Below are 24,816 nucleotides of genomic sequence, written 5' to 3'. Positions count from 1 at the left end.
CGTCAATAAAGTCTACTAAACTAAACGACGCCGGGGAACCCGGTCAACGCTCGTGCCACTGGGGAATGACGTCGAAGTCACCGTACCGATTTTCCTTGATCCGCCGCTCGTACCGCCGTCGGTGTTCCACGTGCTCGCTGCTCATCCCCGCGGGACGGACGTAGTTCGGGTCAGACGCCGGGTCCAGCCCCGAAACGGCGACGCCTTTCGATCCGTCGCGGCTCCTTTCGCCCACCCTATCCGCGTTCTCGTCGTTCTCACCGACGGGGAGTGCGTCGTCGTCCGGGACCACCCCGCCCCCGCCCCCGAACCCGCCCCCCCTCGCCTCCTGCCGCCTCTGATCGAACGATCGCTTCATGTGACGCGATTCCTGCTCCGCTGCGGCGTACCTCTGGAGGTACTCCCGCCTGGCGATTTCACCCTCGGCGCGAACCTTCTCCCTGCTCGCCTCCATCGCCGAATCGGCGGCGCTCTGCTCGTAGTACCTCGCCGCCTCCTCGGCTTTCGTGAGCGCCTGCGCCAGTCCCTCGTTCTCGACTCGGACGTGCTCGTACCCTCGCTCGGCGTTGAGCTTTGCGGCTTTCAAGTTTTTTATCTCGGCGCTCTGGTTCTTGTAATCGCGCATGGCCTGCTTGAGCGCATCCTCGAGCTCCGTCACGCGCTGCGTGTACGCCTTATCCGCGCTCTCCGCGTTCGCGACGGATATCTTGAGCGCCTTCTGGGTCCTATCGCGGTCGAGCGACGCGCGCGTGAACTGTTCCCTGAGCTTGATGAGTTCCTCCTTGGCCTCCGTCGCGGCGAGCTTGTACGCTCGCTTCTTGGAGCGCTTTCGCTCGAGCATCTCCGACAGCTGCGCCGCGTTCTCGGCTGCGGCTGCGGCGGTCGCGGCGTTGGCCTCGTACTCCTTAGCGCGCTTGGCGATCTCCGCGTTGGCCTCGACGGTCGCCAGCGCCTTGGCCTTGTGCATCTCGCGCTCCGCATCCGCCGATATGGATTTGGAAATCGACACAGCCTCCTCGAGCCGCCTGGCGAGTTCCTCCCCGCGGCGCTTGTGCGCCCGTTTCTTGTCCCGTTTGCGCTCCAGAAGGTTCTGGACGAATCTGAGCTCCGCCTCGAGCTTATTTCCCCGCCTGTCCGCCTCCGTCGTGGCCGCGCGAAGCTCCGCGTCGAACCTTCGCTTCTGTTCCGCCTTCTCCGCGACGAGACGGTTGAGGTCGGCTTCGAGCGACCCCACGCGCTCAATCGTTGTCCTAGACCTCGCCAGCTCAACCTCCGCCTGTCGCAGTTTGGCTTCGCACTCCATGCGACGCGACTCCGCCGCCTCCCGCAACTGCCTGGCCTTCTCCTTCTCGATCTGCTCCAGCTGGCGCTCAGCCTCGATGTTCATGATGCGGCGCTGGAGCTCGAAGATTTCATTCGGCGGCGCCGGGTTGTTCAACCCCAACTTGGCCCTCGCCTCAGCCTCCTCGAGTTGGCGCTTGAGGTGCTCAATCTCGCGGAGGTGACGCTCGAGCTCGCGACCGGCGTCGTGGTGCGCGTTTTCGTGCAGTCTCCTTAGCTCGTTGAGCTCGCGCTGTTTCTCGTCCAGCATCTTTTGCAGCGCGTCCTCCTCGGCGCGGCGCCGCTCATCCGCTTCCTTCCTCGCCGCCTCCTCCGCCTCTGCTTTCAACCTCGCCCTCTCGGCATCCGACAGCGCATCCTCCATCGCCTTGAGCGCGGCGAGGCGCGCAGCCTCCGCGGCGGCGGCGGCCTCGCGCGCGGCCTCGCTCTCCGCGTCGGCGGCGTCGGCTCGCGCGTTGGCGTCGGCGGCATCCGTCGAGCTCTGCGCCGCCCTCGCGTCAGCCTCTTCAGCGGCGAGCCTCGCGGCGTTTTCCGCCTCTTCCGCGGCGCGTCTCGCGGCGTCGGCGTCGGCTAAGGAGTTTTCCAGCGCGGCCTTCTCCGCGGCGGCCCTGGCGGCGGCCTCGGCGGCGGCGTCTCGCGCGGCGGCGTGCTCAGCCTTCTCCGCGGCGAGGCGCTTCTCCAGGTCCGCCTTGTCCGCCTGCGATTGGTCGAGGTTTTTCTGCAGCTCGTCGCCCCGGGCCTCCGCGTTACCCGCGCGTCGCTCGAGCGCGGCGATGGCGTCGGCGGCGCGCCTCGCAGCCTCCTCCGCGTCGGCTCGCATCTCGGCCTCGCTCGCGTCCTTCGCGAGCTGCAGCTCGTCCTTTTGCTTCGCGAGAAGCGCGGCTCTCTCCTCCTCGTCGTTGAGTTTTTTCCTCGCCTCGGCTAGATCCTTTCGGAGCTCGTCCCGTTCCTGCGCGAGGAGCTTGGTCGCCGCGTCGCTGTCCGCCTCCATCCCGCTTCTCCGCGCGCGCTCCTCGTCGAGCTCCTCCTGAAGCTGCTTGATGTCCGCGGCGGCCCTGTCTTTGATGCCCTGAGCGTACTCGTCCGCGAGAGATTTCTCCCGCGCCATCTGCTCCTTCAGCCTCGCCTCTTCCTCCTCCGCGGCTCGCTTGGCATCCGCCAAGGCCCGCTCCTTCGACTCGCCGAGCTCCTTGAGCTCGTTCTCGAGGCCCTCCTTCACTCGCTGCGCCGTCGCCTTGGCGGTGGCGAGCTGGAAGTTAGCCTTGGCGCGGGTGTTTTCGAGTTCTTTTCTCGCATCCTCGCGGTCCTTCTCCGCCCTCTCCCGCGTCTCGCGGAGCTGCGTCTCGAGCCGTTCCTTCTCATCCGCGGCGCGTTCGTTGTCCGCCTCGCGCGCCTTCTTCTCACTCTCGAGCTCCTCGTTAATCGCCTTGACCCTCATGCGCAGGTCCCTCTCGTTGGAAGCCGCCGCCCAGATGTTGATGCACTTATCGTTCATCACCCACATCGACCACCCCACGCGGCACATGTCCCTAACGCTCCCGCCCTGGTCCGGCAAGATGAAAACCGTGCTCTTCGTTCGCGCGTCCCACGCGACGACGAGGTGATCGAGCGATGCGCTCCACACGTGATCGCCCATCGGCACCAGGCACGTCACCGCTTTGCTGTGCATGGACGAATCGCTCCGAACCGAGCCGTTCGTTCGGTCAAAGACTCGGATGCGGCCATCCTCGTATCCGACCCACGCCTCGGTGTCGTCCGGGTGCGCGCACATGGCGGTGACCCCTCCCTTGCCCATGCCCGTCAGGAACTTGCCCGACTTGCCCTCGATGGCGGCGTCGCCTTTCTCGTCCTTCCACGCGTACACCTTGCCGTCGGCGCCGCCGGACCAGATGGCCGCCGGCTGCGCGCCCTTCTCCGGGAAGACCACCAACGCGGTGACCGCACCGTCGTGATGCGCGCTCGCCGCGCGCGGTCTGCCGTCGAAGGTCCACACGCGCACGTGTTTATCCGCGCCGCCGGTGACCACGAACGGGTTGAACTTACCCGCGATTTCCTTGATGCACAGCACCCCTTTCGCGTGCGCGACGAAGCCCTTCACCTTGGCGACAGCCTTCTTGGGTTTCCCATCGGCGCCGCGGACGGTGTACGCGGTGAGGTCGCCGCCCACGCCGCCGACCCACAAGTCCGTGCCGTTGACGATGCACACGCACGACGCGGGCTTGTCCCTCGGGCGCTCGACGCAGATGGAAGCCTTGCCGTCGGACGGCGACCACGACAGCACCGGCCCATCGGCGCTGCCCGTGTACACGACTCCCGCGCGGGGACCCGAGATTCCGCACTGCGACGCGTTGGGAAGCTCGGCGACGTGCGCGACGTGGAGGTTGTCGTTGTCCGCCCTCGGCGCCATCGCGGGTATCCACGCGCGGCGATGCGGCGGCGCGGAGGATGCCCCGGCGATGGGTCGGCGGGCGCCGAGCGGTTGTGCGAGACGGAAGAGCCGGGTGCCGATACTCCTAAACGTTGACCAACGGTCTGGTCCTCGCGAAACCGCCCGCGATTTGGCGGGCGTTTTTCGTTTTCCAAAAAACGCTCGCGCGAGGCGACGCCGCGCGAGGCAGACTCCGTCGCGCGCGCCCTGTTCGACATGTCCAAGAGCCCGATCGACGCGGCGCTCGACCGCGCGGGAGGTAGCTCGTACTATTACGCGCACGAGCGCAGGACGACCGACGACATCGCCGCGCCCTTGCCCCCAACCTGCGGCACCAAGATCGACCCGTCGCCCATCGGATCACGCGTCGACGAGAGTGAACGCGCGAGCCTGGCGAAGAAGAGCGACTACTATTACGCGCACGGGGTTTCCGACGCGGCCGCGACCGAGCCCCGCGCGCCGATGCCCCCGGACGGGGGCACCCTGCTCGCGGTCTCCCGCCGCGCCGGTCACGTGTCCGCGCCCGCCCCCGAGCCCCTGCGGGAGTACTACTTCGAGGACGCCGACAGGTCCGATTACGTCACCGTCACGTTCCCGCTCCGACGCGTCGGCGCCACGCACGGGAGGGGCGCCGCCGCCAGAGAACGCGCCGCCGCCGACGCCCTCGTCCTCGCCGCGCCCGGTCGGATCAGCAGCGAGGATACGGACGCGAGGGGCGACGGGGTGTACGTGACGTTTGGTAAAAGAAACAGCCGAAGCTTCGAGGTGGAGGTGATCGGCCACGTCGACGAGGAGCACGACCCCGATAACCCGTACGAGCCCGAGCCGGTTGGACGGCACCTCAGGTTCAGGTGCGAGCGGACGTTCGACGAGTTCATCGCGGAGAGGTGCGATTGGAAGGTTCTCAAGAACGCCATCAAGGTTAGGCTGTGCAAGAACCCGGAGGGGCCGAATAAGTACCGAGCTTGGAAGAGGGTCATCTACTGAACGACGAGACGACGGAGCGCGTCTCGAATCACGTGTCAATTATTAACTCTTACATTACAACCGACGAGCCGTGATACCGCGCGCGCCGGTCAGGCCGCCCCAATCGCCTACGCGCGATTCGGGACAGCGGGCGAGTCCCCGTCGTCGTTGAGGGACTGCAACCGCGAAAAGTTCGGCGATGAGGTTTCGCTCCCGCTGACGCTCTCCCTCATCAACGCCGCCTCCTCCGCCAAACGTCTCCGCTCGTCCACCAGAAGTTTCTTCTCCGCCATCTCGCGATCCGCCTCCTCCTTGTTGAACCCCACGGAGAAGTTGCTCCCGATGACCGTCACCGGCAGCGCGATCACCAGCACGCCCACCACCACCACGATCATGCCAAACGTCTTGCCGAGGATGGTAGCCGGGTTCACGTCTCCGTATCCCACCGTGCACATGCTGACCCAGGACCACCAGAACGAGTGCAGGATGGAGTTGAACGGCGACTGCTCGTACACGGTGACGCAGTTTGGGTTCTTCCTGTACGGGTACGTGCAGAGGAACCCGGCGCTGAGCTGATCGGCGGCGACGGAGATGAGCGAGCAGTCGTTGCCCTCGCCGGCTTGGTACGTGGGCGAGGCACCAATCGCGGCCGTGGACGTGAGGTACACGGCGCACCTGTACGCCACCGGCCTCTCCCAATACTGCATCTTGAAGTTGTACCGGCCGCGCTCGATGAAGTACATCAACGCCGAGGCGACGATGATGACGACGGCGAGGATCATGAAGAGCATGTTCAGCGGCTTGAACGACTTCTGCATCGTCTCGGCGAAGAGCATCACGCTTCCTTTGGACATCTTCAGCAGCCGCAGCACGCGGACCATGCGGATCACGCGCAGGACCGACAGTCCGGGCACCTCCGTGTCGCTCCCGGTCGCGCCGAACATGATCGTCTCGATCCAAAACGGGAGGATGGCGACGCCGTCGATGACGTTGAGGTAATTCGCGAAAAACGTCCGACGCTCGGGGCTGGCCCACAGCCGCACGGCGAGCTCCGCCGTGAACACGCCCACGCAGAAGGCCTCGCTGACGAACCAGAACGAATCCTTGGGCTGATCCGTGCGGTACACGCCGTGCAGGGTGGCGAAGCAGAAGGTGACGGTGGAGAAGAGGATGAGCGTCGACATGAACGTCGCGATGAGCGCGGCTTTGATGCTCGACGTGGGCTCCTCCAGCGTGTACCACACCTTCTCCTTGAACCCCAGCTTGGCGTACTCGTCCGGCGAGAGGTCCAGGTTCCCGCCCTTCTTGTCGTACATGTTTCGTAGGTCGAACGAGCCGACCTTCATGGAGAGGTGCTTCATGCTCTTCTGGCCGAGGTCCCTGATGCTCTGCATCCTGGTCAGCGGGCCCGCCAGCTTTCTCCGCTCGGCGGCAGCCTTTGCGCGCTCTGCCTTCTCCGCCTTTTTCAGCTTCTCCTGGATGAGACGTTTTTTCACGTCCTCGAGGGTGTCCAACAACCTGTTGTACATCTCGAAGTTCACGGTGATGGTGTCCCCCTCCCGCACTTCCTCGAGGTCGAATCCCTCGAACGCCAACGATCCGCCTTCGTAGAACGGGCCGTCGCGGAGGCACAGCCGGAAAACACGCGACGCCGCGCGTCTGCACTCCGTGTTGCTGTCCAGCAACGTCAACGTCTTCGGGCACTCCACCTCCGTGAACTCCTCGGTGAACCCGCGAGTCAGGTCCGCGAAGGTCCCGTCCCAGTCGAAATCGACGCTCTCCTCCTTGCACGCGAGCTTGATGGGGGTGAGCTTGTAGTCCATGCTCACCCTGCGACCCAACGACGACGATCCCCTGAGTCCCTTGAGAGTTCGCGAGTTGGAGCGAGACGCCATGATCGGAGTACCGGGCGCTCGCTACTGAGGTCGCCGTTCGCCCCCGTTCAGTGCGTGCGGCGCCTCCCAACCGGGCGCGATCCAACCTGGAATTCGTCCAATTCCCGCCCCGGCGCACGTTGTTGACGCGGGGAGGATCGGCAACGAACGGAAAGCAGCGGATCGGCGAGCTGCAAAACTTTCACTGCGGAAGGATGACTGATCGCACGTTGTGACGTGAGCGCATTTATCGTTGTATTTTATAATTTCACGCATACGGGTATTTGGTTACCGATCCGTCCCGAACTGGATTGGATCGGGGTCTTGAATGACGTGGTTCAAGATCACATAAAGCGAAAGCGCCTCCCGCAATCGCGAACCGCCTCCACAGTCGCGGGCGACCCGTGCGAAGGCTCGGGCCGGGTTCGGACCTCGCGTCTCTTCGATCGGCACCCGCGGGGCACAACACGGCCCGCGTTCGATCCAAACCCACGACGGGCGCGATCGGAGGGGCTCCAAGAGGCGCCACGGGCCCAGCCGCTTTTTGTGGGAGGACACGTCAATCCCTGAAGAGTCCCGCATAAAAAGGGGCAAACAAAGCGAGTGAGCGATGGCGGAGGCGGTGAGCGCGGCGATGGGCGCGTCTTCGGCGATAATCAGGGGCGATCTGGGCGTGGTTGGGACGTCAACGAGACGCGTGGCCGCGACGCGCGTCGCGGGATCGGGAGCGCGCGCGGGGGGCGCGCGACGCGCGGCGAAATCCTCCTCCTCGGAGTCGAAGGGTTCCCGAGGCTCGAGCCTCGTGGGGACGAACCCCGGACGCCGGCTGCGGGTCGCCGCCCGCGCGGTCTCTGACCCGTCGATGACCGGATGGGATGCCGGTCGAATCGACGAGAAAGAGGACGTCGTCGGCGTCCTCCTCCTCAACCTCGGCGGCCCGGAGACCTTGGACGACGTCCAGCCGTTCCTGTACAACCTCTTTGCCGATCCGGACATCATCCGACTCCCCGGCGCGTTGCAGTTCCTTCAGTCGCCGCTCGCCGCGCTCCTCTCCAACTCCAGGGCGCCCAAGAGCAGAGAGGCGTACGAGTCAATCGGAGGCGGATCCCCGCTCAGGCGCATCACCGACGAGCAGGCAAACGCTCTGCAGTCTGCGCTCGTCGCCAAGGGCTTGAAGAACGCCAAGTGCTATGTCGGGATGCGGTACTGGAAGCCCTTCACCGAGGAGGCGGTGGAGCAGATCAAGGCGGACGGCGTCACCAAGCTCGTGGTCTTGCCCCTTTATCCCCAGTTCTCCATCAGCACCTCGGGATCGTCGCTTCGCCTTTTGGAGCAGATCTTCGGCGAGGACGAGTACCTCGCGACGAGGATGTCGCACACGGTGATTCCCAGCTGGTACGAGCGACCCGGGTACGTTCAGGCCATGGCGGACCTGATCAAGGCGGAGCTGAACAGACCGGACAGTCAGTTCGACTCCCCCGACGAGCCCATCGTGTTCTTCAGCGCGCACGGCGTCCCGGTGAGCTACGTCGAGACGGCGGGTGACCCGTACAAGGAGGAGATGGAGGAGTGCGTGGCGCTGATCATGGCGCGACTGAAGGAGATGGGGGTCGCGAACGAGCACGTGCTGGCGTACCAGTCCCGCGTCGGGCCCGTGGAGTGGCTCAAGCCCTACACCGACGACGTCATCAGGGAGCTCGGGGAGAAGAAGACCAAGGCGATGGTGGCGGTGCCGATTTCCTTCGTGTCGGAGCACATCGAGACGCTCGAGGAGATTGACATGGAGTACAGGGAGCTCGCCGAGGAGAGCGGCGTGGAGCAGTGGGGACGGGTGCCCGCGCTGGACACCAACCCGGTGTTCATCGACGACCTCGCGGACGCGGTGGTGGAGTCCTTGGACGGCATGTCGAAGGCGGCGTCGATGTCCGAGGGGGATCTGGCGGCGGCGGTTGCGACGAGCTCCGTGCTGCGGGGTTCCCTCGACGAAAGTTCGCCGACGACGAAGCGAAAGGTGCGAGGCGACCTCGCGGCGACGCCTCCCGTGCCCATGATGCCGACCGGGACGGGTTCCCGGGTACGGAACGTCCCGTCGACCGACGACGTCACCGACCTGCTCGGCGTGAAGCCCGAGCCGTGGGAATGGGGACCGGTGGAGTTCTCCATGGTCGCCCTCTCGATACTGCTCTCCACCATGCTGCTCATGGACAGCAGCGGCGGCGCGGGACTCAACGACATCATCTTCCACAAGTAGATGGCGCGTTCTAACTTAAACCGAGCGCAGCCGGCCGTGTATTGGAAAGCTAAGCGAAACCGCTCACGAATGACCGACGACGACGACCCCGACCGCTGTCCGACTACCTTCGTAATCGTCACCTCGGCCGCGCCTTTTCCCGCGCAACCTTGGCCCGTCGCAGGTACGGCTCCGCCACGCGACCCGCGTAGTCCACCGCGTGTCTCATCCCCGTCTCCCTCGCCGCCTCCTTCTTGTCCCCGTCCGCCATCTCGCCGATGAGGCCGCCGACGCTAGACGGGCCGACACAGCCGGCGCCCGCGTCGTGTCGATCCAGCGCCAGTCGAAACGACGCGCCCCCGACGTTGGCCAGTTTCTCGCCGACGTCGTCCCTGAACCCCTCGAACGCGCCGACGACGTCCTCCGCGGGCGCCTCCAACAGCGCCGGGCACACCTCGATCGCCGCGGCGACGCCCTCGTCCCCAAGGAGCGTTCCGAGGAAGGTGGCTCGGAGCGCCGCGGCGCTCTCCGCGCATTCCCTCTCCGCGTCGCGCACGAGCAGCAGCGACGGCGAATGCGTCACGACTCTCGCGAGGTCGAAACGAGCGATCCCCACGCCGGTCCTGAGCGCGACGAGCTGCGCGGAGAGGGCGTTCCTGTCCACGCACACGAGCGCCGCCTCGGGGCATCCGTGGAACACCGCCGCGGGGTTCGCGCCCGGCAGGAGGGACTCCAACGATCGGACCATGACGGAGACAGCCTCCGGGTCGCGGTAAATCTCTCCGAGCGCCCCCTTCTGCCATTTGGCGCCGAGGATGAGCAAACGCTGCGTGGCCACCTCGGTGGCGCCGGCGTTGATCCACACCTGGCTGACCTGCGCGATGGGACGCGGTGGGACGGGACGGGATCGGGGCGGTCAGGTTTAGGTCCCAGGGTTTGGGTTCTCGGGTTTAGGTTCGGGCGATGCGGCGAGTTTGGTTTTGGCTTTTTCCCGCCGGTTTTCTGGCGAATTCTTCAGCGAACGACGCCGACGCACCGCGTCTTCCCAGTCGGCGGTCATGGCCGCGAACGACGCAGACTTTTGGCGGATCCCGTCGGCGTGGTACCCCATGCGGGTGCCATCGCGCGCTGGGTCGTGGAACCACTCCCGCTTCCAGAACCGGTCGCTTCTCTTGGCCACCTGCGCGTCGGCTCCGCCCAAGTGCCGGATGTCCACCACGTCGCGGTCGCGGTCGTGCTTCGATTGGGACGGCCGTTGCGGCGATGCGCGTACCGTCTGTTCCCAGTCCTCCTCCATCTTCGCGAAGGACGCGGACCGCTGTCGGATCCCGTCCACGCCCCACACGCCGTACTGCCGCGCGTCGTCCTCCTTCGCCTGCGAGTTGTACTTGTCCCTCTCCTCTCCCGCGCCCATGTTCGCGGAAAAAGTAATGACGCGCGAACGGGCGCTCCTCCCGGAGGTTTTGGCCCCCCGCGCTCGCGGAAGACGCGTCCGGCGACCCACCTCGGGCGCCGTGCGAGTCACCGCGCCCGTCGCGACGCAAGGGGCGGCCATCGCGGCGCTCTCCGAACCCGAAACCCGACCAGGGCGCGAGCCCGAGTGCGAAGCGAACCGCGGGAGATCTTTGCTGAGTTGGCACGCGATCGGACGGGACGATCGTCCTCTGAGCAGCTGAGGACACCCGACTGACGTGGGAGGGTTGGTCATCCCTTCGTGGCGCGCCGATGGCGATCGTCCGACTGACGGCGCGAGTGGCGCGCGGGGCTATGCTCGCGAGCCGATGGACACCGCCGCCGACGCCGATCCGCGCGCGTCCGCCCGTCGCGCCTCCCCCCGTCGCGGTCGGAGCGAGGTTCCACCACCGCGTCGGCGGTGGCGTCGCGACGACCGCGTGGGCATCGTGCGACGCCCCGCGCGTCCAGGACCACCGCCGTCGCATCGCGCCCCTCGCGCCGGTGTGCCGCCCGTTGCATTCGTTCGCGGCTCTTCGCGCGGCGTCCGCCGACGGCGTCGACCCGGGAAAGGACGAGCCACCCGCCGAGGACGACGGCGCGTCGACGATGGACGAAGACGAAGATTACGACGAGGACGAAGACGAGTGGGATCCGGCGAACGTGCCCTTCCTGGTGGGCGCGGGCGGCGACGGCGTCCCCGCCGTCGAGGTGGACGTGCTCGTCGTCGAGGACGGCGGGAAAGTGGAGACGGGCGTGCCCGACACGAGCGCGGAGGACCTCGCCGACGCGCTCCGGGCGGACGCCGAGACTTTGATTCGCGCGCTCGTCGACCCGCCGAGCGGTTCCGCCCTTCCCCGCGGGGTTTTACTGCGCGGTGCCTCCGGGACGGACGGCGACGGTTCGGGTGTGGGCGCGGCATCCACGGTGTCCTACTGCGAGCTCTCCGTGGCGCTGTGCGACGACGGGCACATACGGGCCCTGAATAAGGAGTGGCGGGGAAAGGACTCCGCCACGGATGTCCTCTCGTTTCCCGCGGATTCCTTCGGCGACGTCGTCGTGCTCGGCGACTGCGTCATCTCGATCGACACCGCGCGACGACAGGCGCAGGAGGTCGGTCACGGGTTGCTCGACGAGTGCAGGGTTCTGCTGGTGCACGGGCTGCTGCACCTGTGCGGGTTCGATCACGAGACGGGCGACGTTGAGGCGGCTGAGATGTCGCGCGTCGAGGACGAGCTCTTGGGTTTGCTCTCGGATTTGGACGGTACCGAAAAGCGAGCCGGGCTGGTGGGCTCAAGCCTGAGCGGCGCGAGAAGGCCTGGCGGGAAGGGCGAGAGTTCGGACGCGCGGGGAATCGAACCCGGGTCCTCGGAACCGCGTTCGAGCGACCCGACCGTCGCGACTGTCGCGAGGTCCGCCAACGCGTACGGCGCCGGCGCCGGCGGGTCGGGCTCGCGCAAGGCGGATTGCCTCGTCCTCGACCTCGACGGCACCCTGCTCAACCGCGAGTGCGTCATCACCCCGAGGACGGCGGAGGCGCTGAGGGAGTGCGCCGCCGCGGGAGTCGTCGTTTTTATCGCCACGGGTAAGGCGAGGCCGGCGGCTATTCGCGCCGCCGCCACCGCGGGCCTCGACGGCGACGACGGCGTCGTCTCCAGAAAGTCCCCGGGCGTGTTCATCCAGGGACTGGACGTGTACGGTCGCGAGGGCGATCCCATCTACAAGGCTGAGATGCCACACGACGTGGTGCGCGAGGCGTTCGGGCTCGTGTACGGGCAGGGTCTGTCGACGAAGGTTGCGCTGACGGCTTTTTGCGGCGACGAGTGCGCCACCCTCGCGTCGCATCCGCTGCTCGATGAGCTCAGCTCGTTGTACCACGAGCCCAAATCGGTGGCCTGGGACGACGTCGATCAGCTGGTTCACGCCGCGAACGCCGCGTTCGGCGGGAACGCCACCGCGAGCGGCGTGCAGAAGCTCCTGTTGATGGCGGAGACGGCGGAGGAGATCGACGACGCTCGGCCGCGATGGGAGGCGCTGTTCGGGTCTCGGGCCGAGGTGACGCAGGCGGTGCCCAACATGCTCGAGATCCTCCCGCTCGGCAACGACAAGGCGAGGGGGGTGCGGACGCTGCTGACGCACCTCGACGTGGACGTGTCGAGGGTCGTCGCCGTGGGGGACGGCGAGAACGACCTCGGGATGTTGAGGCTGGTGGGCCGCGGCGTCGCCATGGGTAACGCGGGGGCAAAGGTCAAGGCGGCGGCGAGGGAGACGCTGGCGGCGACGAACGACGAGGACGGCGTGGCGGAGGCGATCCAGAGGTTCGTGCTGTGACCGCGGCGCGACGTTGAGGTGTTTAATCTTATTAGCTCGATGGGATGGTCTTCAAAGACCCCGTCGGCGTTCACAATTACATGCCGTTCACGTTTACAAGTACACCACTGGTACACGCCCCACGGCAACTGCTGAAACTTTCCAGTGCCCTATCCAGTTTGGGGCGCGATGCTGGTCGACAGCTGGGCCTCGACCGGCGTCGTCGCCGTGTTGGCGGCGCCCTTTTCGAGGCTCGCCCTCTCGCCGAGGCCCGCCGGCGCGAGCGCGGGGTCATGCTCTGCCGCATCGTGCAGCGGGAGGACCCACCAGGGAACCCCGGCGCGGTTCCGAAACATGGAGGGGCAATTCTTCAACGGCGGGCGCCGACGCGCTCCACACGCGTTGGCGGCGCTGGAGGACGACGCCCAGGAACCATCGCGAAGGAGGGGTAGACGGGCGAAAGCGACCGGCTCGTCGTCCGCCGCATCGACGCCCGCGGCGTCGAGCAGCAGCGGGAGCAGCTCGGACTCGGACACGAAATCAGTCCCGGAGTCCGACGGTGACGACGACGACGACGACGGGGCCGACCCCGCGCGTCGCATGGCTTCGCTGGTGGCGCTCGTGGCCATGTCCACGGATCAGAACCCTAGTGCCGTGGCGAAGCACCTGAGAGACGACGCGGAGACGTACCGCGCGCTGGAGCGCGAGGCGAAGGGGTCCGCGGGGGTCCGAGCGGCGGAGGGGCCCGAGCGGAGGATCGCGAGAAACCTCGAGGTCCTCGTGAACGAACTGGGATGCGCACCCGCGGACCTCGCGGCGATCGTCCGCGCCTTTCCCGGCGTCCTCGCCCTCGACGCGGACGACGACGTGCGCTCCGTTGTACAGTTCCTGACGGGGCCCATACCGCTGGGCGGCGTCGGCATGACGACGGCGGCGGCCAAGGAGTGCGTTAGACGAGATCCGAAGATGCTCGGGCAGAGCGTCAAGGACGCCCTCAGGCCCAAGTTTGAGTACCTCGTCGAACACGCGGGTTTACGCCCGGGGAACGTGGGTGACATGCTGTGGCTCGATTTGGAGACGCAGATCAAGCCGAGGGTGGAGTTTCTGGCGTTGGAGTGCGGCATGGGCTCGACTGCGGCGGCGGCGGCTATTCGCAACTTCCCCCCGTCGCAGTCGCACGTCCTGTACAGGCACTTCGAGAACCCGGAGAACATGGCGCGCAAGGCGCTCAAGTGCCTGCGCGAGGAGGTTGGCATGTCCGCGGATCAGGTGTCTTTCGCCATCGGCAGGTTCCCGAAGATCCTCGATTATTCCCCCGAGAAGATCGCGGGTTGCTTCGAGTTTTTACGCTCGACGTGCGCGCTGACCGAGGAGGAGTGCAGGCGCGTGATCGCCGCCACGCCGCAGGTGGTGGGGCTCTCGGTGGAGGAGAACATGGCGCCGAAGCATCGTCTGTTGGTGCACGAGCTGGGCCTCGGCGAAGACGGCGCGAGGGAGGTCATCGCCTGCTTTCCAAACCTGTGGACCGTCGCCAACGACAACATTCGAGCGCGATTTACGTTTTTCCTCGAAACCGTGGGGTGCTCGCGAGAGGATCTCACGGCGATGCTAGCGTCGCATCCCCACGGCGTGCTCTCGCTCTCGACGGATAACATCTTAGAGTCGATGAATTTCATCGAGAACGTCTTCGCGACGCTTCCGGCGGACGACACGCAGCGCCGGACGCTCGGCGACGGCGGCCCGCGCGAGCTCGCGGTTGCGGTGCTCGCCAAGGTGCCGATGCTGTTGGGGTACTCGGTGGAGCGCAAGATGCGACCGACGGTGGATTACATACGCGAGACGCACCCGGACGTGTGCGCGTTTCGGGCGCTGAAGATGTGCACCAACTCGCTCGGCGGGACGATCATGCCGAGGTGTTATTTCAAGGAGCGAGCGGGTTGGAACGTTTTGCTGGTCACGGCGGTGCACATGAGCAAGTCGAGGTTCTGCGAGAAGGTTGGCATCACCGTCGCCGAGTACGACGAGAAGGCGGCGGAGTTCATCGAGCTCACGGAACGGATGCACCCGCCGCCGGCCAAGCCGCGGACCCCCGCGTTCGCCATCAGATCCGCCATCAAGGCCCAGACAAAGCGGACGACGTTGGACAAAGCGGAGAAAGCGGAGAAGGGGACGACGACGGAGCGACGACGCGCGACGCGGAGGGAGGCGGCGGAGGCGCGGAGGAGGGCGGCGGCGAAGGACGCGCCCGACGGCGAATAGCGATCACATAGGGGCGTTTATGCAGCTGCAGTCGCGCGTTTAAGTTGGGCGAAGTAAACGTACGCCAAAGTCTCGCGCGTTAAAGTGCTATACACGGGGGCTACCGACCACCGCCAAAGGAACCCTTCTACACATCGGGGCTACCGTTCACCCGCCGAAGGAACCCACGGTTGGGGTTGAAGCCGCGGTTTCGTCTTCGAGCCCCAGGAGAGAAGCCGACGACGCGCTCATCGCCGAGAGCTGGTGCCTCACCAGCCCGGCGTAGGCCCCTTTCCTCCGCAGCAGCTCGTCGTGCGTCCCAACCTCGCGCACCACCCCCTTCTCGATGACGCAGATCCTCGTCGCGTTCTGTATGGTGCTCAGCCTGTGCGCGATGACGACGACGGTGTACGACGCCATGAGAGCGCCGAGCGCGTCTTGGACGATGGCTTCGCTCTCCGCGTCCAACGCGCTCGTCGCCTCATCCAGGAGCAGCACCTTGGGCTTGCGAACCAGCGCCCTCGCGATGGCGACCCTCTGCTTCTGCCCGCCGCTCAGCGTGCTTCCGCGCTCGCCCACCGTCTCCTCGTACGCGTGAGGTAGCTGAGAGATGAACGCGTGCGCGTTGGCGGCGACGGCGGCTCGAGTCACCTCGTCCATCGAGGGTTCGTCCTCGCCGTCGTCGAGGAGACTGAACCGCTCGGATTCGTAACCCGCGTACGGATACTCGTCGTCCGTCCTACCGTCCCCCCTGGTCTTCTCCAGCCCGAAGACGATGTTCCTGCGCAGCGTGCGGTTGAACAGAGTGGGCTCCTGCGCGACGAGTGACACGCGTCGCTTCAACCACCGCGGGCACAGATCCCCGAGGTCGAAGCCGTCCAAAGTGACCGCGCCGTCGCTCGGGACGTAGAACCGCTCGATGAGGTTGATCACCGAGCTCTTACCCCCGCCGCTCGGGCCCACGAGCGCGACCGTCTCCCCGGGTTTCACGTCGAGGTTGAACCCGAACAGCACCTGGCGCTCCGGCCGAGCGGGGTAGGAGAAATTGACGTTCACGAGCGCGAGGTGACCGTCGCACGTCGCCGGCGCCAGCCTCGGCTTGACCACCCGAATCTCCCCGTTGCGCCCGACGAGTCTATCACCGCCGGGACCGGGAGGCCACGTCTCGAACCCGGGCTCGGTGTCGATGAGCTCGAACACCTTGTCCGCGGCTCCGAGCGCCGTCGTGATGGACGTGAAGACGTCTCCGATGGCGCCGAAGCAGCTCGTGAGTTGCTGCTGATACAGCATGAAGGACACCAACGCGCCGGGGTTGAGGCTCCCGTGCAGCACCAGCATGCCGCCGTACCACAGCACCAGCACGGTGATGACCATGGGCAAAAACGTGTACAGGAACGTGTAGCCGATGACGTACCTCGCCTCGATGGAGTTTTGGCGGCAAAACTCGCCGAGCTTTGCGGAAAAGTCAGCCGACGCGAACGGCTCCCCGGCGAAGGCGCGGATGGTCCGGACGCCGCCGAGGGACTCCTCCGCAACCTCCGTCGCCTCCGCGAGGGCTTTTTGCGTGCGTTTAGAGATCTTCTTGAAGTAGTTGCCGTAGATTTTGGATATCGCGATCGTGGGCGGCACGGACGCGAGGGTCACCGCCGTGAGCGGCCACGAGAGCGCCAGCATGAAGCACATCACGCCCAGCACGTTGACGCTGTTCCGGAGCAGGATGTTTATGTTGAGGCTCAGCGCGTTGCTCACCGTGCTGCAGTCGTTGTTGAGCCTGGACGACAGGTCCCCGGTCTTGTTCTTGTCGAAGAAACCCACGTCCTGGGCTAAGATCGTGTCGAACAGTCGTCGTCTCAGCCTGCTGTTCAGCCGCGCCATCTGCACCGTGAACACGCTACCGCGGAGTCCAGCAAAGACCCCGCTGGCGAGCGCGGCGACGAGCAACGTGAGGCTGTATCGCTTGAACGCGGACTCGTCCCTGTCGATCGCCACGGCGTCCACCAGCTCGCCGGTGTAGTGCGGGATGGAAGCCGCGGCGACGGCGTACAGCACGAGGAACAAAAACGCCACGGAGAGCAGCAGCAGGTCCGGATAGGACAAACGCAGGAGCGCCCAGAACGTCCCGGACTTTGTCTTTTTCGCTCTCCCGTCGCCCCGCGCGTTGCCGTCCTCCTCGTCGACGTCGTCGTCGTCGGAGTCCAGCTGTGTCCTGCCCAGCAGCGGCGCCGTGTCCGCGCCGTATGTGTCCACTTCGCCTGCGGTTGACGACGATCGATGACGCCTCGACGCGGACGACGACGACGACGCGCGTTCGTCCGCGCGGGCGAGGGCGTCGTCGCACAGGCGCATCTCCGCGTCCACCGCGCAGAAGGCGATGAGCCACGCGGACCAGAACACGGTCTGGTCGCGGGACGAGTCGGTCAAGTCCGGCAGGTGCGCGACCCCTTTCGCTGTTAACAGCGCGCAGAGCGCGACGCAGACGCCGATCTTCGTCGCCCCGAGCGCCGCGCGGCGTGCGTCCGAGGTCCCCGCGAGGGAGACGAGGGCGGCGAGGTACCCGAGACGTGCCAGCGTCAGCACCGCGAGGTCCAGCAGACCCGCGGACGGGGTGTACGCGTCGACGAGAGCGCGCCGAAGGTCTTCAGGGGCGAGGGGCGGATGCCACGAGCTGGCGCGCGTCTCGCCCCTGCCCATGCACGCCAACCACAGGGTCGCGAGGTGCATCGCCGCGAGGAGCGTGATCCTCCAGCGCACCCTGACCCCGGCGCCATCCTTAGCGGCGAGTCGGCGCTCGCGCGCCTCCTCCGCCTCCTCCTCGGCGTCGTCCTCGCGCGCCATCGCTTCTGAGAAGCTTCGAATTATCCATCCCGCCTGTTCGGCGCTGCGAGCTGACGTGTTGGCCGTCGCTTCAATGCCCGATTCATACCCTAGCGCACTCGCGTTCGCGGCTCGACGCGGGTGTATCGCCATGTCGGAACAGCCCGCGCCGTTCGCGATGAAGTGCAGCGCCACGGGCCCGGGCCTCGGCGGCGGCGCGGCCGGCGTCGAGGCGCAGTTCACCATCACCTCCGCGGACGGAGACGGCGCGCGGATCAGGGCCGGGGGAGCGAACGTGCAGATCTCGGTGCTCCGCGTCGGCCTGCACGCCACCGGCGGCGACGCGATCCCGACGCGCGTCGTCGACAACGGCGACGGCACGTACACGTGCGGGTACACGGTGGACGGCCGAGGCGACTACAGCGTCTCCGTCGAGCTGAACGGCGCCCCGATCGCGGGCTCGCCCTACCCGGTCTTCTTCAGCGGGACTATAATGAGGCCGAGCGCCGTCCCGGTGCCCGGGGTGGTCCCCGGGGCGGTCCCGCAGAGTGGCGCCGCGCCGACCGACGTGCCGTCGCCCGCGCAAACCCCCGAGCTCAACCCCGAAGAAGCCGCGTCCGTCAGCACCCAGGTGCACGTCGGTAACCTCACGCACAACGTCACCACCACGCAACTCGCGCAGCTCTTCTCGCACTGCGGCGAGGTTCGAGGCGCTCGAATCGCGCACGGCAAGCAGTTTGGATTCGTGGAGATGGCGACGCCGGAGCAGGCGAAAAAGGCGCTGGGTCTGAACGGCATGCCCCTGGACGGCCGCGTCCTGCGCGTCGAGGCGTGCAACTCGGTGCGCAAGACGGCTGTTAACTCGTCCAACTCTACACACCCCGGAGGACCCGCCGACGGAGGACCCGGGCACCATCGGCCGACGGCGGCACAGCTGGCAGAGTCGCCGGCCGAAGTCGCGGCGCGCGCGCACCGCGAGCGGCTCGCCAAGGCGGCGATGCTCCAGGCCAACCTCAACGCGCAGAGAGCCGCGGAGATGGCCGCTAAACGCGCGGCGCAAATCTCCAAACGCATCGTCGGCGGGGGCGAACAAATTGGCGATGGGGACGGGGACGAAAAGTCGGCACCCGGGGAGGGGGAGGCGGGGAACGGGGACGCGGGTGCCGGAACGGGCGCTGGCGAGCGGCGGCGGGGCCTGAGCGCGTCGAGGTCGAGGTCGAGGACGCTCTCGCCGAGCCGCGACGGCGCTCGGTCCAGGCGGACCAGGTCCAGGTCAAGGTCAAGGTCCAGGTCCAGGTCCAGGTCCAGGTCCAGGGATCGCGACGCGTCGAGGGACCGGGGCAGGAATCGTTACAAGCCGTACAATCGCGGTAGGAGGCGCGGGGGGAAGAACAGGAGCGGCGCGCCGAGGAAGATGAACCCCAACGGCGTCGGCCAAGAGTGAGTACTGGTAGAACTGGTAAGTTAGCGTTTTTGAAGGAAACGATCGCTGAAAGTTTCTCGAACCCGCCGAAGAATTGGCGCCAAAACCGTCAGCAACCACCGCGCGTCACCCTTCGAGATGGTCGTCAACCGCGCTAAGAATGCGCTCAAAAGGGCCGCAACCGTTAGCATGAAGCAAGCGGCGCTCATGGCGTTCATCGCAACCATGCCTCCGATGTGGCTCACCTACACGGTACGTGCGCTCCACCAACCTCGCGCGAGTAAATTCGCCATGCGCAATTATCGCGACTGACCCTCGTCGACCGCAGGGCCTGGAGGAGTACGAGATTTACAATCCGCTCAAGTGGGCGTCCGCCAGGATCATGATCAGCTTCGGGACGATGTTATTCATGGTCGCGATGGCTTACCGCCAGCTCCCCCTCGACCTGGTCCCTGACTGGGTGCCCATGATCGGGAAAATGGACGACCTGATCGCGGGGCTCGTCGCCGGCGTCGGGATTACAATTGCGTTCATCGGCTGGCACTTCGGCATGGGCCCGAAGCCGGTGGAGGCGGTCCTGGTGGTGAACGCGTTTTCCTACGCGTGGACCGCGCTGTACCCGGTGAGGGTAGGGGCCATGTGGGCGGTCAAGGCCGTTTTCGCCGCGGCAAAGGGGCTGAAGTTTGTCAAGGCGCTCCTCCCCTTCTAAACGCTAAAAGTGTTCAAAATCAATAATCAATCGACGCTCACGTGATGACGCCGGCGCCGTGCTCGACGAGCGATCGCATCGCCTCGAACTCCCCGTACGCGTCCAGGAACGCCTCCAAACCCTGCGCGTCCACGAAACTCGCCGCCACGCTGACGCTCGCGCACGTTCCAATCGCGCGAGCGGTGTGCCACCAATCCGCGGGGACGAACAAGATCTCGCCGGCGCCCACGTCGCAGACGATTCGCCTCGCGCTCGCCAGCGCGGGAAACCGTCCTAAGATCTCACTGCTCGTCCCGCCTGACCCGAATGCCTCCGGGTCTATCCGCGAGCGGCACCCGGTGTTGCCGGTGGGGTAGAGGAAGGGCGAATCGTCGGGGTGGAAGAGCGTGAAACGCTTTCGCCCCTCGAGCTGGAAGCTCGCGGCGTGCACGTGGCACGTGTCCTTGTGAAGAAACGGGAAGCCCGCGCACCGCGGGTGGCACACGAACAGCTCGAACCATCGACGCCAGTTCTCCGGACACCTCGGCACCTTCCCCTCGTCGCTCAGCATGTTCTCGCCGAAGCATCTCGGGAGCGACAGCTGCGCAGCCTCAGCCGGGAAATGCTCGTGCATCTGGAGGTTCCGGAGGTATCGGGAACGGAGATCGTCGGCACCCTCGTCGCCGCCGCTTCCCGACGTGGAGGCGACGGCGTCGAGGAAATCCGCCAACCGCACGTCGCGCCGGTTCGTATCCGTGATATCGAGCGGCACCACGACGTCCCCGTACCGCTCGCGAAAATGTCGGCACCCGAGGTGCGCCGGGGCGCACTCGCGGCGCACGTCGCGAAGGACGACCGGCGACCTCGTCGCGAGGAAGCGCCTGCGAAACTCGGACGGGGTGACGTCCGGCAGGTCCAGCACCGGGACCCCGCCGCGGTGCAGCTTGGGCGCGTCGTCCGCGTCTTGCCCGCCGTCCGATGAGTCTTCGGCATCGTCGAGGAGCGTCGCGAACTCGTCGGCGTCGATGCCCATCATGGCATCGAACGCGTCCACCTCATCGTCGCGGTCCGCCATCGAAAGTGATTCGACCTCGACGAGAATCCGCCGCCGCCCGTCGTTTTCGTCATATTTTCGGTGCAGCGGCGGTGGTGGTGGGTGTGCGCCGGGGCTGGGCGATGACGTCGACGTGGCTGCCCGTCGTCGGCGAGAGGATCCGTCCGGTGATGACCGCGGCGGAGGCCGTGTCCCCCGGCGGGGACCCGATCCCGGCGCCCGGCGAGGGCCCGCACTGGGCCAGGCTCCGATGGCCGCCCCCGTCCGACGGCGACGACCGACGGGAGGCGATGGTGAGCGACGCGGAACGAACGGCGACGCTGGACCCGGAGTCAATGGAGAGCGGCGAGCGTCGGAGCGTGAGCGTGGTGTGGGAGGACGGCGGCGAGGACGACGGCCTGGACCCCGCCACCTTCGGCCCGTGCGTCGATCGATCCACCCCGGGGATGGCCGACGAGGATCCCGACGCGCGAGCCCGCGCGTTTGCCGCGGACGCGCGCGCGAGGGGCGCCTCCAGGTTCAGGGCCGGCGACGACGCCGCGGCGGCCGCGGAGTACGTCGAGGCGTGCGCGATGCTCGCGTCCACCCTGCCCGCCCACGCCCTCCCGGCGACGGAGGGAGGGTGGAACGTGCCGGGGTACCCGACCCCGACGGGTGGTGGTGGTGGGGATGCGCAAACCATGAGGATTAACTCCTCGGCGACCGGAGCCGCATCCTCCGCCGCATCCTCCGCCGCGCCGCCGACGGTCGGGACGCGCGTCAGGGTGACGAGCGCCAACGGCTCGTCCAGGGCCGGGATGGTGGCGTACGTCGAGGAGGAGGAGGGCGTGTGCGACGTGATGTTCGACGAGGCGAACAACGGGGAGGACGACGAGGAGGTTGGCGTGCCGTTTTCTCGCCTCTTCGGGTACGACCCGTCGGCTGCGACGGATGCGGCGTTCGACGCGACGAACGAAGACGCCGACGAGGACGACGACGCGCGACGACGAACGCGACGGGAGGCGGCGGCCGCGGCCGCGCGGGATCGCGACGCGGTGTGCGACGAGCTCGCGTCGCGTCTGCTGGACGTCGCTCGGTGCCACCTTCGCCTCGCTCGCGGCGGGTACATAGCGACGGAACGAATCGTCGGGAAGGACGGGAAGCGGAGGGACGCGTGGGTGCCCGCGCGCGTGGACGCCGCGTCGGCGCGCGCGTGCGTGTCCGCGTGCGACGCCGCGCTGTTGATGCGTCGCACGCGCGCTGGGTATTACCTGCGGGGTAAGGCGAGGACGCAGCTGTGCCAGTTCCGAGGGGCGGAGGATGACTTGCGAACCGCGCTGGCCACGCGAGAAACGTCGATTGGTGGGGAGTCCAACCCGGTTGGGGATGTCGCGTCGGAGCGCGAGGTCAAGCTCGCGTTGAGAGCGCTCAAGGCTGCGGCGAGGCACAGGCGCGCGTCCGATCGTAAGCTGGCGAGCGCCGTCGTGTCCAACGCGTACAAGGCGCGAGTGGATTTCGGCTTGGACCCGGGGTCAGAGCTGGAACGGACGGGGCGGGTCCCTGGTGGGCCGTACCTGAGGCCAGCGCACGAGCGGAAGCACGACGCGGTGGACGTGCGCGGCTTGGGGGACGTCATCAAGGAGCGCGTGGCGGAGAGGGTGAAGAGGGGATGCGTGTTGATGTGAGAATCAAAATCAGTGGCTAATTTATTTCTGATCAAATTGAACACGTCGTAATATGACTTTTCAGTTGCGACTTGTGTTGAGTAATGCGTAAGATTTTAGTCTATCTAACGTAGACCCATTTTGATTTCGTCGCGGTGGAAACGATGACAAAAGCTGCGAACCCAGATTTGAAATACCCGTTCCCCGTTCCTCAGTGTTGACCGCACCTCCGGGACAGCGCAGATGCTCGGGTCGGACGTCGCGCACCTCGTCGCGCTTCTCAAGGAGCCGCCCTTTGAGCTCCACCACCTCACCGGCCCTCGGCTCGGCGAGCTCGGCGGCGAGGAGACGCGAAGGCTCGCGGTCGATGTCTTCTCCAAGCTGAGCCCGCCGGGCGCCTTCCAAGGGTCGGCCACGGGCGGCACGCTCGCCGAGGAGGGCGAGCGCACCACCGCGAAGCTGTTGGAGTTTTTGAGGCACGTCAAGTACAGGCCCGAGAGCGGCGACGAGTCCGCTCAGCGCAAGGCGTGGCAGCTGGGCGACCACGACGTCGTGCTCCCCGCGCTGAAGTGGGTGCTCGACAACCGCGATCGATGCGAGAAGCGCGCCTACGTCGGCCACTTCATGGCTGATTACGCGGTGCCTGGCGAGTACGCCATGGACCCCGAGATCCAGGACCTGATGAACAACACCCACGAGCTGCAGAGGGCGTTCGTGGAGGCGCACAAGGAGTGCGAGCAGGCGCGGCGGGAGGCGAAAGATCCCGTCAAGCTAAAGTCGCAAATCGCGGATCTGGAGCGAGAGCGCGAACAGGTGCGGCGCCGAATCGACGTCACGAAGGGGAAAGTGGCGCAACGCGTCACGGACCCGCGCGAGCTGGACGAGCTCGTCGCCCTCGCGCAGTCCCTGAGGGAGGAGCAGGAGCAGGAACACGAGCTCGCGAGGCAGACGAGGGATCAGACGGAGCGACGCGATCTCGCCGATCGCCGCCGCAATCGCGCCGCGACTAGGATCAGGGAGCTCAGAACGTCCCTGGCGTCTGGGTCCCCCGCCGCGCTGCTGCAACAGCTCGCCGACGAGGTCAACGCGCGGAAGCAGCTGGTGGAGGAGAAGCTTCCGGCGGATCTGGCGAAGAAACGCGCGAGGCTCGCGGCTGTGCGGGAGATTTTAACCTCGGACGTGCGCACCGACTCGGACATCGCGACGCAGACGTCTGAGGTTAACAAACTCTCCGCGGAGGTGCGCGAGCTCGAGGACGAACTGTCGGAGGCTATGGCTAAACGGGACGATGACGTCCAGCTCCGCCAGCAGGCGCAGGTGGCCAAGACGATCGCGGCTAAACGCGCGAGCGCCGTAGCCAAAAGAGACAGGCTGGCGCAGCGGCGTAACCAGGTGGTGGGCGAGTACGAGTCCGCGTCCGCGCGCCAGGAGGGCGACGGCTCCGCGCCGGGGGACGCGCCGGGCGGCCGAGCGGCGACCGATCCGGACGAGATGAAGGCCAGGTTCGAGTCGGTCAAGGCGAAGCTGGCCAAGTACAAGTCGCTCAAGCGCGAGCTGGACGAGCTCAACATGGAGGCGGCGGTGCTCGCGCGCACCGAGGCCATCTTGGAGGAGGACGCGCGCGGGGTGATGGGAGACGTCGCCGAGGAGGAGCGCAGGGCGGGCGTCGCCGGGTTCGCGCAGGCGCAGGAGACGCTGGAGCAGGTGTCCAAGGCGAAGGGCGACGTCGACGCGGCTAAGGGCGCAGCGCTGGAGGAGATCAACGCCTTCGTCGCGGAGATTACCCGGAAGATTAAGGAACGGAAAGGGGCGCTGCAACCGAAGATCAAGGAGCTGAGGGACCTCCGGCAACACTTCGGTGCCCTCGAGAGCAAGCACGCGGACGCGAAGAAGAGGTACGACGTCGAGGCTGCGAAGCACCAGAAGAAGCGCGACGCGCTCGAGTCGGAGGTTAACCAACTTCGAGCGCAGGTTCTCGGAGACGAGACCAAGTATCATCGCATGAACATCGAATCGGCGCTGGTGGAGGCGCACGCCAAGCGGGCGACGGGCGGCGACGCGCGGCGCTACGACGCGATGTACCGGGCGGCGGTGGACGAGACGGACAACGAAACGAAGCGTCTGAATGAGAGGACGGAGGAGGTTAGGAATAACTTCTCGCAAGGGGTCGAGGCTGTGGAGGCGCTCAAGGATCTCTACCGGATCTTGGACGTCAAGCTGAGGGTCACGAGGCGGGACATGGCGGGTGAGTCGCTCGGGCAGACGACGACGTACGGGGGCGCGAACGTCCTCAGCATGTGACGCGCGAACGGCGCTCCTCCGTCCTCGAACATAGACTATCATAAAAGCCGTCAA

At 66.6% G+C, this 24,816-nt stretch overlaps 12 protein-coding genes across 12 annotated transcripts; 7 read left to right on the top strand and 5 right to left on the bottom strand.

Moving 5' to 3' along the window:
• Positions 1-43: 43 nt before the first annotated feature.
• Positions 44-3,748, bottom strand: MICPUN_103465 (predicted protein; the record flags this gene model as incomplete). The annotated part of the gene is made up of 1 exon (XM_002508991.1): positions 44-3,748. One exon carries the CDS (start codon positions 3,746-3,748, stop codon positions 44-46), a length of 3,705 nt encoding a protein of 1,234 aa, XP_002509037.1.
• A 237-nt stretch (positions 3,749-3,985) lies between these two features.
• Positions 3,986-4,756, top strand: MICPUN_63111 (predicted protein; the record flags this gene model as incomplete). Its single annotated transcript, XM_002509228.1, has 1 exon — positions 3,986-4,756. The coding sequence occupies one exon, from the start codon at positions 3,986-3,988 to the stop codon at positions 4,754-4,756; it is 771 nt and encodes a 256-aa protein (XP_002509274.1).
• Positions 4,757-4,787: 31 nt separating this feature from the next.
• Positions 4,788-5,193, bottom strand: MICPUN_109280 (predicted protein). The gene has a single exon (XM_002508990.1). The coding sequence runs from the start codon at positions 5,188-5,190 to the stop codon at positions 4,864-4,866; it is 327 nt and encodes a 108-aa protein (XP_002509036.1). The 5' UTR covers positions 5,191-5,193; the 3' UTR covers positions 4,788-4,863.
• Positions 5,194-7,243: 2,050 nt separating this feature from the next.
• HEMH (ferrochelatase II chloroplast precursor) lies at positions 7,244-8,860 on the top strand (the record flags this gene model as incomplete). Its single annotated transcript, XM_002509227.1, has 1 exon — positions 7,244-8,860. The coding sequence occupies one exon, from the start codon at positions 7,244-7,246 to the stop codon at positions 8,858-8,860; it is 1,617 nt and encodes a 538-aa protein (XP_002509273.1).
• Positions 8,861-8,978: 118 nt separating this feature from the next.
• On the bottom strand, positions 8,979-10,253 carry MICPUN_103468 (predicted protein; the record flags this gene model as incomplete). Its single annotated transcript, XM_002508989.1, has 2 exons — positions 8,979-9,713; positions 9,876-10,253. 2 exons carry the CDS (start codon positions 10,251-10,253, stop codon positions 8,979-8,981), a joined length of 1,113 nt encoding a protein of 370 aa, XP_002509035.1.
• Positions 10,254-11,506: 1,253 nt separating this feature from the next.
• MICPUN_103469 (predicted protein) lies at positions 11,507-12,622 on the top strand (the record flags this gene model as incomplete). The annotated part of the gene is made up of 1 exon (XM_002509226.1): positions 11,507-12,622. One exon carries the CDS (start codon positions 11,507-11,509, stop codon positions 12,620-12,622), a length of 1,116 nt encoding a protein of 371 aa, XP_002509272.1.
• A 168-nt stretch (positions 12,623-12,790) lies between these two features.
• On the top strand, positions 12,791-14,860 carry MICPUN_63116 (predicted protein; the record flags this gene model as incomplete). Its single annotated transcript, XM_002509225.1, has 1 exon — positions 12,791-14,860. The coding sequence occupies one exon, from the start codon at positions 12,791-12,793 to the stop codon at positions 14,858-14,860; it is 2,070 nt and encodes a 689-aa protein (XP_002509271.1).
• Positions 14,861-15,007: 147 nt separating this feature from the next.
• On the bottom strand, positions 15,008-16,522 carry MICPUN_98162 (ATP-binding cassette superfamily; the record flags this gene model as incomplete). Its single annotated transcript, XM_002508988.1, has 3 exons — positions 15,008-15,480; positions 15,583-15,932; positions 16,011-16,522. 3 exons carry the CDS (start codon positions 16,520-16,522, stop codon positions 15,008-15,010), a joined length of 1,335 nt encoding a protein of 444 aa, XP_002509034.1.
• A 1,282-nt stretch (positions 16,523-17,804) lies between these two features.
• Positions 17,805-19,756, top strand: MICPUN_63118 (predicted protein; the record flags this gene model as incomplete). Its single annotated transcript, XM_002509224.1, has 4 exons — positions 17,805-19,093; positions 19,169-19,328; positions 19,405-19,715; positions 19,750-19,756. 4 exons carry the CDS (start codon positions 17,805-17,807, stop codon positions 19,754-19,756), a joined length of 1,767 nt encoding a protein of 588 aa, XP_002509270.1.
• A 66-nt stretch (positions 19,757-19,822) lies between these two features.
• MICPUN_63119 (predicted protein) lies at positions 19,823-20,839 on the bottom strand (the record flags this gene model as incomplete). Its single annotated transcript, XM_002508987.1, has 1 exon — positions 19,823-20,839. One exon carries the CDS (start codon positions 20,837-20,839, stop codon positions 19,823-19,825), a length of 1,017 nt encoding a protein of 338 aa, XP_002509033.1.
• A 101-nt stretch (positions 20,840-20,940) lies between these two features.
• Positions 20,941-22,482, top strand: MICPUN_103473 (predicted protein; the record flags this gene model as incomplete). Its single annotated transcript, XM_002509223.1, has 1 exon — positions 20,941-22,482. One exon carries the CDS (start codon positions 20,941-20,943, stop codon positions 22,480-22,482), a length of 1,542 nt encoding a protein of 513 aa, XP_002509269.1.
• A 222-nt stretch (positions 22,483-22,704) lies between these two features.
• On the top strand, positions 22,705-24,762 carry IFT81 (intraflagellar transport protein 81; the record flags this gene model as incomplete). The annotated part of the gene is made up of 1 exon (XM_002509222.1): positions 22,705-24,762. The coding sequence occupies one exon, from the start codon at positions 22,705-22,707 to the stop codon at positions 24,760-24,762; it is 2,058 nt and encodes a 685-aa protein (XP_002509268.1).
• Between the last annotated feature and the right edge of the window lie 54 nt (positions 24,763-24,816).

The sequence above is a fragment of the Micromonas commoda genome, chromosome 12 (genome assembly GCF_000090985.2).
Source record: "Micromonas commoda chromosome 12, complete sequence".
Lineage (NCBI taxonomy): Eukaryota > Viridiplantae > Chlorophyta > Mamiellophyceae > Mamiellales > Mamiellaceae > Micromonas > Micromonas commoda.
This window is presented reverse-complemented; position numbering and strand designations above follow the sequence as displayed.

Excerpts from the sequence above, each read along its gene's own strand:
- MICPUN_109280 (XM_002508990.1), bottom strand. The coding sequence starts at position 5,190 with ATGTGCACGGTGGGATACGGAGACGTGAACCCGGCTACCATCCTCGGC.